The sequence below is a fragment of the Rhinoderma darwinii genome, chromosome 6 (assembly GCF_050947455.1).
Source record: "Rhinoderma darwinii isolate aRhiDar2 chromosome 6, aRhiDar2.hap1, whole genome shotgun sequence".
Classification (NCBI taxonomy): domain Eukaryota; kingdom Metazoa; phylum Chordata; class Amphibia; order Anura; family Rhinodermatidae; genus Rhinoderma; species Rhinoderma darwinii.
This window is the reverse complement of record NC_134692.1, coordinates 124,617,288-124,631,242: the sequence shown is the minus strand read 5'-3', so window position 1 is coordinate 124,631,242 and position 13,955 is coordinate 124,617,288. Positions and strand designations below refer to the sequence as shown.

Sequence of the window (13,955 nt, the reverse complement as noted above, 5' to 3'; positions counted from 1 at the left end):
ATTCTGTTCTATGGGAGCTACAGTAAATGTAAGATGGAAATAACCCTATAAAGGGAAACTCTGGCACCCACATGACTAATAAAAGGCCTGTTGCTCATCCTGATGCCACCAGCACCTCCCCATACCAAGTACACAGAGAAGGTATTACATGTCCTCGGCACAGGTTTCCTCTGCGCTATGTGACATGCTGTGAGTGCATGCTGGGAGTTGTAGTTTCACAACAGCTTGAAGGCTACAGCTTTTATACATAGTAAAGCATCACCTATAACCAGGTCCTGGCTGCAAGCAGTGTGTACACTGCACATACCCACACAGAAACATGGCACACTTAGGTCTTGTTCACATAGTGCAGACTTTCTGCAGATTTTGAATGTATTTTTGGATCAAAACTAAAATTGGATCCAGAAGAGCAGACCTATAATCCCTTATATATTTCTTCGTTCCGGCTAAAAAATACATGCAAAATCTGCAGAAAATCTGCACTGTGTGTACAAAGCCTTAGGGTACGTTCATACAGGGTGGATACGCTGCATAAAAGTACGCAGCGTATCCATCCTAAAAAACGAAGGGGAATTCCGGCCGAAAAACTGCACCAAATTGTGCTGAAAAAGAAATTAAAAAAAAAGACTTCCTCCTGGGATGATGCTGCAACTGTGATTGGCTGCAGCAATCCCATGGGATGAAACGTCATGCCAGGAGGCCAGGCTGGACAGAGAAAAGAGGGACATGTTGCTATGACAACGCCCGGGGAGTGAGTATTAATTTTTTTTTATTAATTCTAAACAAAAAAAAAAGTGTTTTGTTTTTTCTAATTTGCGGGGGGGGGGGGTTTATGCGGTGAAATCGCAGCTTTTCCGCCTCAAAAATCGCAACATTTGCTTTGTGTTGCGGGTTTTAACTTCCCATTGAATTGAATGGGGGAAAACCCCAACAAAAGAGCAGCGCTGTCAATTTATGCTGCGGATTAAAAAAAACAAACCGGAGGTAAATTTATGAACAGTTTCTCGGCTGATATTTCTGCAGCGTGTGGATCAGATTTGTTCAAATCTGATCGACTTTGCTGCCACTAATACGCAGCAGATTTTACGCAATAAAATCCGTGAAAATCTGCAGTCTTTTAGGCTGGGTTCCCACAGTGCAGATATTGCATGCGTTTTTTAAGCCAAAGCAAGGAACGGAACATAAACAGAAGAAATCTATAAAGGAAGGCCTTTTAGGTCTGCTCACCTGGATCCAATTCTGGTTTTGACTAACAAACCGCAGCAAATCTGCACTGTGTGAACCCAGCCTTAGGTTGCAGTCACACGCAGCGGATCTTATTGCAGACATTTTCTGCGATTGAAAATCAGTTCCATTCATCTGCTCGGGGTTGTTTCTGCAGCAGGTGCATGGATTTCAAATGAATGGATCGGATTTTCAGTCGCAGAAAATTTTTGCAACAAAATCTGCTGCGTGTGACTGGACCCATAAGGAACTATGATAATTTAACGTGCCATTTTACACCATAATGTCACCTCTAAAAACATATATCAGATCACCTGAATGAATGCATCACACAAAATACCAGAGCTGTCAGATGACGTCTGAAAACGAAATATTCTACGTATACACATGGCGCATATTACAAGCGACACTTTTTTATTGTGAGCCATTCCTTCACTGTCAATACACACGCCATCAATGCCACCCAAGTGTAAACAATCCAGTGTTATAGTGAGATCTATGATAGCCATGATGCATAGAGCATTCAGATCAGCATTATCCAGGTCTTACCTCTTACAGTAACACACAATACTGCTCTATACAGCCATAGCAGATGTGAGGCAGGGGGAGTATTGTGCATGCAGCTCTCCCAGTAATCATACAGGTAAAACCTCTGGCCTCACACCCGCCGATCACATAATACGACGATGAGAACCACATAATCACCGGCCCTTGACCCCCGTACACACCGGTTTGGTCCGCCATAAGATCTTACCCTGGCGATCTCCTCGTCTCTATCGGCCCGGCATTCTCTCCCCTACACCAGTCACGGACTCTCGCTGCTTCCGCCGTCTCCCGCTCAGCACACGACCAGAATCCCATCCCAGCAGCCTTTGCGCGAGTGATGGGGTCTTCTATACATCCCAAATAAAGCCTTCCAATTTAATCGTTTTTGATAAAAGAATGACTCCGATTTTTAGGAATATCATAATAATCTCCGTTATTCATACAAGGAGCAGTTATATTATAGCGATCTGTAATGAAAGGAACTATATTGCGGAGCGGAGTGATATTTTTACATAAGACCATACATTTGGAGTGTCTTCCTACGTCATCAGCTGTCGACGGCAGCGTGCGATATACGATCTTTAATCCTATTCGCTCTCGCTCACAGTTAGGGATCGCTGATAATGCTTGGTTGCAGAGTAGACTACCAAGGTATAGGCAGAGAAGGACAAAATGCACCAAATTCCGCCCCCCAAAAACGTTATTATGTATTATTATATATTTTATTACACCTCACGTGACAGTTTTAAAATGTGTTATGAAAAAGGGCGTGGCTACGGTTGCCACCAGGCCGGTGAGCCATTAGCTTGGCCGGTATTAACCCCATAAAGTACAGGCCATTTTTTGGGTTTTCGTTTTTTTCACTGCCTGCCTTCCAAGTGGCAGAACTTTTTTATTTTTATGGCAATGGAGCGGTGTAAAGGTTTATTTTTTTTGCGGGAGAAGTTGTAGGGTTTTTTTTGCACCATTTAAAGGACCATATAATGTACTGGGAAACTGAAAAAAAAATATTTGTGGGGTGGAAATGAAAAAAAAAACGGCGATTCCTCCATTGTTTTTTGGGTTTCGTTTTTACGGCTTTCACCGTGCGGTAAAAACATCAACTTAATTTTATTCTGCGGCTCAATACGATTACAGCGATACCAAATTTCTATCGTTTTTTTTTTAATGTTTTACCACTTTTGCTAAGAAAAAAAAATATTTCGTAAAAAAAATACGCCATTTGATGAGACATCAGGTAGATATTGCTTTATTGCAGGAGACCCATCATACTAAAGACGATTTCCCCCGTATGCTTAAAGAGGCTCTGTCACCAGATTTTGCAATCCCTATCTCCTATTGCAGCAGATCGGCGCTGCAATGTAGATTACAGTAACGTTTTTTTTTCTTAAAAACGAGCATTTTTGGCCAAGTTATGACCATTTTTATATTTATGTAAATGAGGCTTGCAAAAGTACAACTGGGCGTGTTTAAAGTATCATCCACTTCTCTTCAGAACGCCCAGCTTCTGGCAGTGCAGACACACAGCGTGTTCTCGAGAGATCACGCTGTGACGTCACTTCCTGCCCCAGGTCCTGCATCGTGTCGGACGAGCGAGGACACATCGGCACCAGAGGCTACAGTTGATTCTGCAGCAGCATCGGCGTTTGCAGGTAAGCTACATCGACTTACCTGCAAACGCCGATGCTGCTGCAGAATCAAATGTAGCCTCTGGTGCCGATGTGTCCTCGCTCGTCCGACACGATGCAGGACCTGGGGCAGGAAGTGACGTCACAGCGTGATCTCTCGAGAACACGCTGTGTCTGCACTGCCAGAAGCTGGGCGTTCTGAAGAGAAGTGGATGATACTTCTCATCAGAACGCCCAGCTAGTAAAAGTAGTAAACACGCCCCGATGTACGCACATAATACACGCCCAGTTGTACTTTTACTTTAAACACGCCCAGTTGTACTTTAGAAAGCCTCATTTACATAAATATAAAATGGTCATAACTTGGCCAAAAATGCTCGTTTAAAAAAACAAAAAAACGTTACTGTAATCTACATTGCAGCGCCGATCTGCTGCAATAGGAGATAGGGGTTGCAAAATCTGGTGACAGAGCCTCTTTAAACTATGGGCGGGGGAGGTGCATGGCTCTCCTGCAGTGGAGAGGAAAGCTGGGGTCTTTATATTGATTCGTAGAGCCCTCCCCCACACGGTTACGGATATAAAGACGGACGATGAAGGACGAGTGATACATCTTATGTTAAATAACCCGCAGGGGACGCTCAGCTTATATAATGTATATGCCCCGAACATTTAGTAAAAACCCTTTTATGACAAACTTCGTGATAAATTGTTACATGATCGTTTCCTGATATACTTGTGGGAGGAGAATTAACGGGGTAGTCTCGCAAAGTGAAGACCGATCGGTACGGTCTGACGAGACCCTAACAGCCAATGACCCAAAATCCCAACTGGCAGACCTTCTAACGGTCGCTAGATTGATGGGTGGAGAGACACTCACCCTGGCGATCGGGAATATACTAATCTCTCCCACCCCCACTCATCTGGGTCACGTATAGATTATGTCTTGCTTAGGCGCTCGCTACTTTCCAAAATCAGGGGGGTCTCTGGGGAATTCACCTAATAAACATGTTAACATCTTAAAGAGGCTCTGTCAGCACATTATAAGTGCCCTATCTCCTATATAAGAAGATCGGCGCTGTAATGTAGGTGACAGTAATGCTTTTTATTTAAAAAAAAAAGCTATCTATTTTTACCACTTTATTAGTGATTTTAGATTTATGCTAATGAGTTGCTTAATGCCCAAGTGGGTGTATTTTTACTTTAGACCAAGTGGACGTTGTACAGAGGAGTGTATGACGCTGACCAATCAGTGACCAATCAGCCTCATGCACTTCTCTCCATTCATTTACTCAGCGCATAGGGATCCTGCTAGATCCTTATGTGCTGTCTTATACTAACACATTAACAATACTGAAGTGTTTAGACAGTGAATAGACATTCCACGGGATGTCTATTCACAATCCCTGCACTTCGTTACTCTGTCTGTGGTAGTTACATCAGAGGAAGCGTAATCTCCCGAGATCTCGCTGTAAATGACAGGTTACAACGAGATTACGCTTCCTCTGCTGTAACTACCACAGACAGAGTAACGAAGTGCAGAGATTGTGAACAGACATCCCGTGGAATGTCTATTCACTGTCTAAACACTTCAGTATTGTTAATGTGTCAGTATAAGACAGCACATCATGATCTAGCAGGATCCCTATGCGCTGAGTAAATGAATGGAGAGGAGTGCATGATGCTGATTGGTCAGCGTCATACACTCCTCTGTACAACGCTCACTTGGTCTAAAGTAAAAATACGCCCACTTGGGCATTAAGCAACTCATTAGCATAAATCTAAAACCGCTAATAAAGTGGTGAAAACAGATCTTTTTTTTAAATAAAAAGCATTACTGTCACCTACATTATAGCGCCCATGTCCTTATGTAGGAGACAGGACACTTATAATGTGGTGACAGAGCCTCTTTAAGGACCTATTAGACAGCTCGATGATTGGCGCTCGTTTGCTTCTTTCACATGGAGCAATGATTGGTTATGTATAGGGATGAGCGATAGTTACTACGATCGCTCGTCCTCAATCATGTCGGCAGCACGTCTCTCTGTTTACCTGGGTGATGTGCTGCCTACAGTGATATTTAATGCTGCATAAAAGAGCAGATCAGCTGATGAATCAGTGTTTGCTCGTTCATCGGCCGATCATTGCCCGTGTAATAGGGCCTTTACAAATGCCTGTGACTAAAATGACCCAATCTACAGTATTTATTTGGTAACAATGAGTAGCACGGTTTTTGTTGTATATTAATATATAGACCTCACCCATAAACACCCGAAATTTAATGCCAGCACCCAGACAGACTACTGATCCCGCAGTCACTAAGTCACTGATCTGGCTCTTCCCTACCTTCTCTGTCATGATCCCACAGGCAATAGTGCTGATCGTGGCCATTGTCCCTATCCTAAGGCTACATTCAGACGAGCGTTGGCAACCTCAGACGTGAAAAACTGACGTTTTTCATGTCTGAGGTGCACCCGTGCGGGGCGTGTTGTCACGGATCCCACATAGACTAGAGTCTATGGAGGGATGCAGGGACATGCAGTAAAATAGGACATGTCCTATTTTTTTACGGACCCTTCACACGCTCCGTTGAAACAACGGTCGTGTGATCGGCCACATTGAAATACATGAGTCCGTGTGACGGCCGTTGTTTTAACGACCTTCACACAGATGTGATACACGCTCGGCTGAATGAGCACTAAGGCCTCGTGCACACTTCCGACACCATTTACACGACCGTTTTTGACGGATCCGTGTGCCCGGTTTAGCGGCCGTGTGCACTCCATGTTTCCGAGCATGGTACTGTCCAGGGTGCTGAAAGAGTTAATGGGCTGCACTGATCGGCGGTAACTCTTTCAGCACCCTGGACAGTACCATGCTCGGCGCGCGGAAAATACAATTTTAATGAAATAAAAAAAATACGTTCATACTTACTATCCTCCTGTCCGTTCTCCAGAGATGATGTTTCATCCATGTCACCGCTGCAGCCAATCACAGGCTGTAGTGGCGGTCACGCACGTCAGGATGACGTCAGAAGGCCGGCCTCCAGGGATGACGCTTCATCCCACGTGACCGCCTCTGCAGCCAATCACAGGCTGCAGCAGCCTCTGCAGCCAATCACAGGCTGCTGCGTCAGAAAAGAAGGTCGGACTGGAGGAAGAAGAGGGACTCGTCACCAAGACAATGACCGGGTACGTATGAACTGCTTTTTATTTTATTTTTAATCAGCAGCGTCTTCTCCCTATCAGTGATTGATAGAGACAAGTGGCTGCCGATTAGTGTAATATTTTTGTAATGTATTTCTGCCCGCCCGGCCGTTGCTAGGCAACGGCTCCGTCACACATGGACGGCACGCGGATGCTTTCCGTGTGCCTTCAGTTTTTTTGACGGCCCCATTGACTTGCATGGGCCCCACGGTCACGGAGTCTCGGACCAAAGTAGGACATGCTCTACTTTGGATCGGAAAAACGGCTAGCACCCTGAAAGAAAACACTGAAGTGGGCATGAGGCCTAAGGCTACATTCACACGAGCGTGACAGATTTACGTGTGTAAAAAAAACATGCGTAAATCTGTCCGTTGCGTTATGCATCAGTGTGCTTTGTGTTTTTCACGCACTCGCAAAGCACTTTTATCTTTTTTAATGGAATTGATGCGCAAATCACGCACAGCACACTGATGTGCATTCGTGTGCTGTCCATGGTTTTCACGCACCCATTAACTTCAATGGGCACATGGGTCCGTGAAAACGCACCAATATAGGACATGCAGTGAGTTTCACGCATGTGTGAACAGCCCCATTGAAATCAATGGGTCCGTGTGCTGCGCGTGATTTCCACACACAGCACACGGACGAGTTTTACGCTCTTCTGAATGATCTCTTATATACAAGGGTTCGTTTTATTAGCAATCAAAGTGAGAAAAGAAACAGAGGCAAACATGGTGACAATACACAAACTCCTGTCCAGATTCGTGCCCATCGCACATGTATTTATATATATTACATGATCAATTCTATATTCCTAAAACTTCTTTCTGAGTAAGGGGCGAGGGGCATAGCTATAGGGGGGCGCAGTTGTTCCTGAGGCCTCTGCCTCATAGGAGGACTCCAATATTATTGCACATGGTAGGTGGGGGCCCCGTTACAGATTGTGCATTGAAGTTACACCTACACTGGGCAAACAAAAGTTACAAATCAAAATGTTCGACTACTTTGTGGTCAAATTTTTTTCTTTTCTTGTCGCTCACCAAATCTGGAAAGTGTAAGGCCCCATGCACACGAGCGTGTTTTGCGGCCGCAATTCCCCACGAAAATCCACGGGAGAATTGCGGCCCCATTCATTCCCATGGGGCCCATTGAATATAATGGGCGCGGCCATGTGCACAGCCCGCGAAATGCGGGCGGCTCGTGGCTGACAGTCCGTGGCCGGCCGACCTGAAAATCACGGCCGTGCACATGGCTACGGTCCTGTGCATGAGGCCTAATAGTGGCACCATTTTTTTTAGCAAATTTACACTTGCTCATAGCAGGCGTAAATTTCATTATTTTTTTTTCTCACTAGTGCAAAATTCTCCAAATGAATTATGAGGCGTGTACTGTACCTTTTAGTAATTTTGGCACAAATCAAGCCAAGATCATTTTGGCAATGGTGTTCATTTAATATTTTTCCAACATTCATATGTTGGAATCGGCCATCCTAAATGCAGGATCGGTATGTACAATTCTGCTATTTGAGAAATATTACCACATCCATTCCCCGCTGTCATGTCCATTGTCAAGTTAATCCCCGTCACTCTTGAGTTCCTTTTCTCCATAACAGAATTTGTCCAGGATTCATTCATATTTACATAAATGACCGATCGGGAGAGATTGCACAGACAATGGTTTGATGTACGGAAATCTTAAATGGCTGTGGACGGAGCCTTTATTTATCGGTTCGTGCCTTCACTTAACATTAACCATTCGACACCATAGTCGATCCATCAATGACCTTCACTTTTACCATTATCAGTTTTGTTCAGTTACCCCAAAAACTTTATTTCTCCTTCTGAATTGTACTTTCCTATTTTTTTTTAAATTGTGTTGATTGAGTTTGTGTTGTATATGAATTACTATTGTGTTACTTTGTTGAAGCTTAACTATTGTGTTACCGTCATTACTTTATATATGTAGCATATGGCCACAATATGAAACTGTCAATAAAACAGTTTTGACACTAAGGGTATGTTCACACGGCCATAAACGGCCGAAAAACAGGAAGCAGAACGCATCCAAATATCTGCCCATTGATTCTATGGGAAAAACGGTGTTCTGTTCCGACAGGGCGTTTTTTTACACGGCCGCGAAAAAGAAGTGCATGTCACTTCTTGAGCCGTTTTTGGAGTCGGTTTTCCTTGACTCTATAGAAAAACAGCTCCAAAAACGGCCGTTAACAACGCAGCGAAAAACGCAAGTTTGCTTAAAAAACGACTGAAAAAAATCAGGAGCTGTTTTCCCTTGAAAACAGCTCCGTATTTTCATAAGTTTTTTGCTAAGCGTGTGTCCTACGGGTATGTCGGAACAGAACGCCGTTTATCCCATTGAAATCAATTGGGCAGATGTTTGCATGCGTTCTGTTTCCAATTTTTACGCCGTTTATGGCCTGAAAACGGCAAAAAATAAGCCGTGTGAACATACCCTTAATGGTAAAAACTGAACGTTTCTTGGCAGCCATTCAGTATCTAAAAGTAAAAGAAAAAAAAGTGCCCTCTACCAAGGACCACTTCTTGTACTGGCTCAACGGTACTGCACTTCCACCTACTACCACTAGAGGGCCACAAAACCCTGGTACAGAGGAGGAGGATGATGCTGTCATATTATGTGACTGCACAAAGCTGCTCCAGATCTCCCCTGCTCCCCTCACATAGCGGTGTCATGGCCTCCTCCAGCTTCACCTCCGTCATCCACTCCTTTCTTTTCCTGACTGCCACTGTGAGCTCCACATCTGGACGTAAGTAACCCATTGGATTGCTGCATGTCATGTCTCATAGGGCTGTCATCTCTACAATGCAAAAACGTCTGTCTCATACAATTGTAATATTTATGTCCACAAAATCAATATAACACAATCCCGGGTCATATGAAATGATTAGGTTCGCAGGGCCGGATTTGTTTGTGTGGATCATTTTGGTGCTGGAATATTTTGACCACATGAATAATGGGAATCTGAGTTCTCATTCATACATTGCAGTGAGATTTCTGATGTAATTTTTGGCGTATTTTTTTTTTAATCGCAGCATGGCCGTAGTTCTCATCCGTAGTTACAAATAAAATTGCGGACCCATTCCACAAATGATAGAACTTGTCTTATTCTTGTCCGCAATTGCGGCACGGACTCGCCCATAGAAGACTTTTTTGGCGCTTCGGCAATTACGGACGGCTACGGAAGTGCCTCTGTATTTGCGGATCCGTATTTGCAGACAGTACAAACCCTTACGGTCGTGTGCACGAGGCCTAAGCGTGGTGTTTGCAACATAATAAACACAACCTTCTCCGTCATCTGTATATTCTAATATGTAATAATTCAATACAACACCATTCATACGTCCTAATGGGGCATATGGTTGCCATAGAGGGGAGTCCCCCACTTGCGACCCCCCCCCTATTAGCTAGATTAAGGAGGCGCTGAAAATATAGTCTCAATCTAGAGGACTTGGCACACTCTGACACTATACGGTCGCACAGGGGGGTGTAACTCGGGAGTGCTGGTCCCCGTGCCCCAACCCCATCAGATCAGACCACTAGATCAAAACCCGGATAAAAGAAGACTTTACCCACCGCCCTTGGCTTCTCTTGTCCGCAGGATCCCGCCCTGGATCCCCACAGGCTGCCACATCAGGTCTCGGCACACAAGGTCTGTGCCGCGGCGCATACAATGTTCGGACGCCGGGCAGCGACACGGCACACAACGTTCAGCTTTAGGGCATTGTGTGCTGTGTTGCAGATCCTGCCGCTGCCCGCTGTCAGGACCTAATATGGCACAGACCGCCTGATGCTGCAGCCTAAGGGAATCCGGGACGGGCTTCCTTCCCCTCTGGGCCTGCTAGCGGCTGCACCCCCTGTCATCGCGATTGTTACGCCACTGCTTGAGCCTCTTCTATTGAATAGACTCCATTGGATACTACATTTGACCCTTAGCGGACGCTGCAGGGGACACGTGTGGCTGCCCATCGCTTCCTCTAGCAACAATGGCTGCATTTAGAGAGGGGGCTGTCCAAATGGCGTAACCCCTTAAAGTGGTTGGCCACATTCTAATTAGAATTGGTATGTGGCAATTTTGTAAAGCAACAGCTGTGACACCAACAGTTACACACCATAGGAATATATGACATGTAGATCAATAAATAGAGAAGTCACCGATAGTCTAAAACTTTGCTGACGCCTGTAAAAGGAGCAAATGGGCGCAGCAGGTGATGTCACTCACCAGCATCTGCCAGCCCACCCCATATTAAAACTATAGCCGGAAGAGGATGTGGGGGAATGGATAAGACAGATAAAATGACGAAAATCCGACAAAACCCTTTAAAGTCAATGACTTCCATCTGTCGGCGATTCAGTGACAGTAATGAAGGGGCAGCAATGCTTATCTGAGCGCTGCGGCCCCTTCAAAACTGCTTATCGTCGGGTATGCCAGGAATCAGACCCCACCAGTCAGATATCGTTGGCCTGTCCTGAGGATAGGCCGTCATTTTCTTATGACTGGACAACCCCTTTAAGTGGATGTTAACGGGGGGATCTGTGTGCATATTCACTGCCTGAAACAACTGTATGACCAGCTATAATTATTACTACACAACAAAATGTGGTCTTATGTCCTGACCTGTCTCCTCATTCATTGATTTCTAGATGAATCCTACTTCCTGATGGTTTCTGCCGATAGCCCAATAACATCTGGTGCGCAGGCGACGGTGAATGCCGGCTTACTAATAGTAAATGACAGCACAAGTCTCATAGCAGACCCGGGACTGTATCATTTTCATTGGAACTACACCCCTCTGCTGCTCACTCACCATTCAAAAACAGAAACCAGCTCTGCTATTACTGTGCAATGTGACTCTCCGGGGTCCTACCCAATATCCGTCTGGGTGACAGAAAGACGCTGCTCTACGTGCGAACCAATCACAAGCAACACTACAGTACTCCAGGTTACAAGTAGGCAATGGTTCTATTCACTGCTTTACAACATGTCGAGTGACATCTACATTATCGGATTTTTTTATGCCAAAATTCAGGCCCAGTCTGTGACATAACAAGTAACCCTAAGTTCCCATAGCAAAACTTCTCTCTGGCCAAACATAGCTGTACGTTCCATTATCCATCGCCATTCACCTTCTGCAAACTCAACTTCTCTGTCTCCACCTCCGGCATCTACAATGACCCCGAGCTGCCCCTCGCCTCGGAGGCTTCTTTAAGGGTATGTTCACACGCACTATTTACACGTAATTCAGGCGTTTTTTGCTGGAATTACGGCCGAAAATACTGCTTGAAAGCGTCGGCAAACATCTGCCCATTCATTTGAATGGGCTTTACGATGTTCTGTGCCGACGGTCATTTTTTTTACGCGCCGCTGTCAAAAGACGGCGCGTAAAAAAGACGCCCGCGTCAAAGAAGTGCCTGTCACTTCTTGGGACGTAATTGGAGCCGTTTTCCATTGACTCCATAGAAAAAAAGCTCCAATTACGTCCGTAATGGACGCAGCGAAAAACGCCTGCACTTGCCATTACGTCTGAAATTCAGGAGCTGTTTTCTCCTAAAAATAGCTCCGTAATTTCAGCCGTAACGGAGGCTGCCGTGTGAACATACCCTAAGGCTGGGTTCACACGACCTATTATCAGACGTAAACGAGGCGTATTATGCCTCGTTTTACGTCTGAAAATAGGGCTACAATACGTCGGCAAACATCTGCCCATTCATTTGAATGGGTTTGCCGACGTACTGTGCAGACGACCTGTAATTTACGCGTCGTCGTTTGACAGCTGTCAAACGACGACGCGTAAATTGACTGCCTCGGCAAAGAAGTGCAGGGCACATATACATTATATGCAGGACACTTCTTTGCAACGTAATTTGAGCCGTTCTTCATTTAACTCAATGAAGAGCAGCTCAAGATATACGAGCGTCAGACGCCTCGTATATTACGAGGAGGAGCATTTACGGCTGAAACGACGCAGCTGTTTTCTTCTGAAAACAGTCTGTCATTTCAGCCGTAAATGCCTTCTATCATGTGAACATACCCTAACAGTGGAGGTGGACGGCTGGGCTCCGAAGTAACTTCTGTCCCATTTATAGTCTAGTACCGCCATCTTTATATGTGGGAAAGGTTTTTTTGGCACCAGGGACCTGGTGCAACTGCAACATCTGCACCTCTTAGGGCTCATCCACACGCTGCGGAAAAATTCTGACCAGAAATTGACCTGCGGTGCGTACATTTTGGACCGCAGCATGTCAATTCCTGCTGCGGAAAGTGGACGGAATTGCTGCGTTTTTCAGAGATGTCAGCATCTCCCAGCCTTGTGAAAAACGCAGCAAAATACGCACCATTTTCTGCCATAAAATCTGCAGGAAATGGTGCGTTTTTGCCGCAGCGGAATGTCTGCTATTTTCAACAGAATTGCTGCAGAAATTTTCTGCATCAATTCCATTGTGTGTGGACAAGTCCTTAGGGTATGTGCACACGAGAACTGTCTTTTACGTCTGAAATTACAGACTGTTTTCAGGAGAAAACAGCTGCGTCGTTTCAGACGTAAAAGCTCCTCCTCGCATTATGCGAGGCGTCTTTGACGCCCGTAATCTTGAGCTGCTCTTCATTGACTTCAATGAAGAACGGCTCAAATTACGTTGCAAAGAAGTGTCCTGCACTTCTTTGCCGAGGCAGTCAATTTACGCGTCGTCAAACGACGACGCGTAAATTACAGGTCGTCTGCACAATACGTCGGCAAAACCATTCAAATGAATGGGCAGATGTTTGCCGACGTGTGAACCCAGCCTTATAGTTACTCCCTATAGTCAATACTTGACAAACAGAAAACGAGTCCATCTATAGGACCTGACATTTCAGAGAGTATTTCCTATTATTGTGATGCATTATGGGTTTTAAGTCTAGAACAAGATAAAGGAAATTCTTCACATATGTTTTCTATTGGAGTTAGACAAATATTTTTAAGATGGTGAAGTTTATTATTGCCCCTTAAATATAAATTGAGGAATGGGCTAGATGGTTGTTTTGGTGATTGACCCCGATCTCTCTTACTACCCCCCATTTGTGAGGTAAGGGTGGGGTTACACGGCAGGTTTGCACTGTAGCATGTCTATCTGCACTTGTTTAGCTCTTCTTACGTGGCGCAATGGTCAGAATGTGTGGAGACGAACGATTGTTAATACGATCACTCGCCCTGACATTTTGCATCTTGTCGGCAGCACATCCCCTGTTTACACGACATTTGGTGCCGACAAGCGTCCATTTTTGATTTGGCGCCGCATAAAAGATGTGATCAGCTGACGAATGAGCGTTTGCTCGTTTATC

The 13,955-nt window shown here is 45.0% G+C and overlaps 2 protein-coding genes across 6 annotated transcripts in view; one reads left to right on the top strand and one right to left on the bottom strand.

Moving 5' to 3' along the window:
• Positions 1-2,235, bottom strand: part of TRRAP (transformation/transcription domain associated protein) — a 127,473-nt gene extending 125,238 nt beyond the window's left edge. For all 4 annotated transcript variants that reach the window (XM_075830269.1, XM_075830271.1, XM_075830270.1 and 1 more), the window contains exon 1: positions 1,979-2,235. The gene's annotated coding sequence lies outside the window, so the exon portion shown is untranslated. The remainder of the gene's footprint in view (positions 1-1,978) is intronic.
• Positions 2,236-2,352: 117 nt separating this feature from the next.
• Positions 2,353-13,955, top strand: part of TMEM130 (transmembrane protein 130) — a 39,921-nt gene continuing 28,318 nt past the window's right edge. Inside the window, exons 1-2 of one of the 2 annotated variants that reach the window (XM_075830267.1) lie at positions 2,353-2,421; positions 11,279-11,584. In XM_075830267.1, the coding sequence (XP_075686382.1) occupies positions 2,394-2,421; positions 11,279-11,584 (334 nt within the window). In that variant the 5' untranslated portion in view covers positions 2,353-2,393. Of the gene's footprint in view, positions 2,422-9,229; positions 9,384-11,278; positions 11,585-13,955 lie in introns of those variants that run through there. The other variant, XM_075830266.1, reaches the window with a different exon arrangement.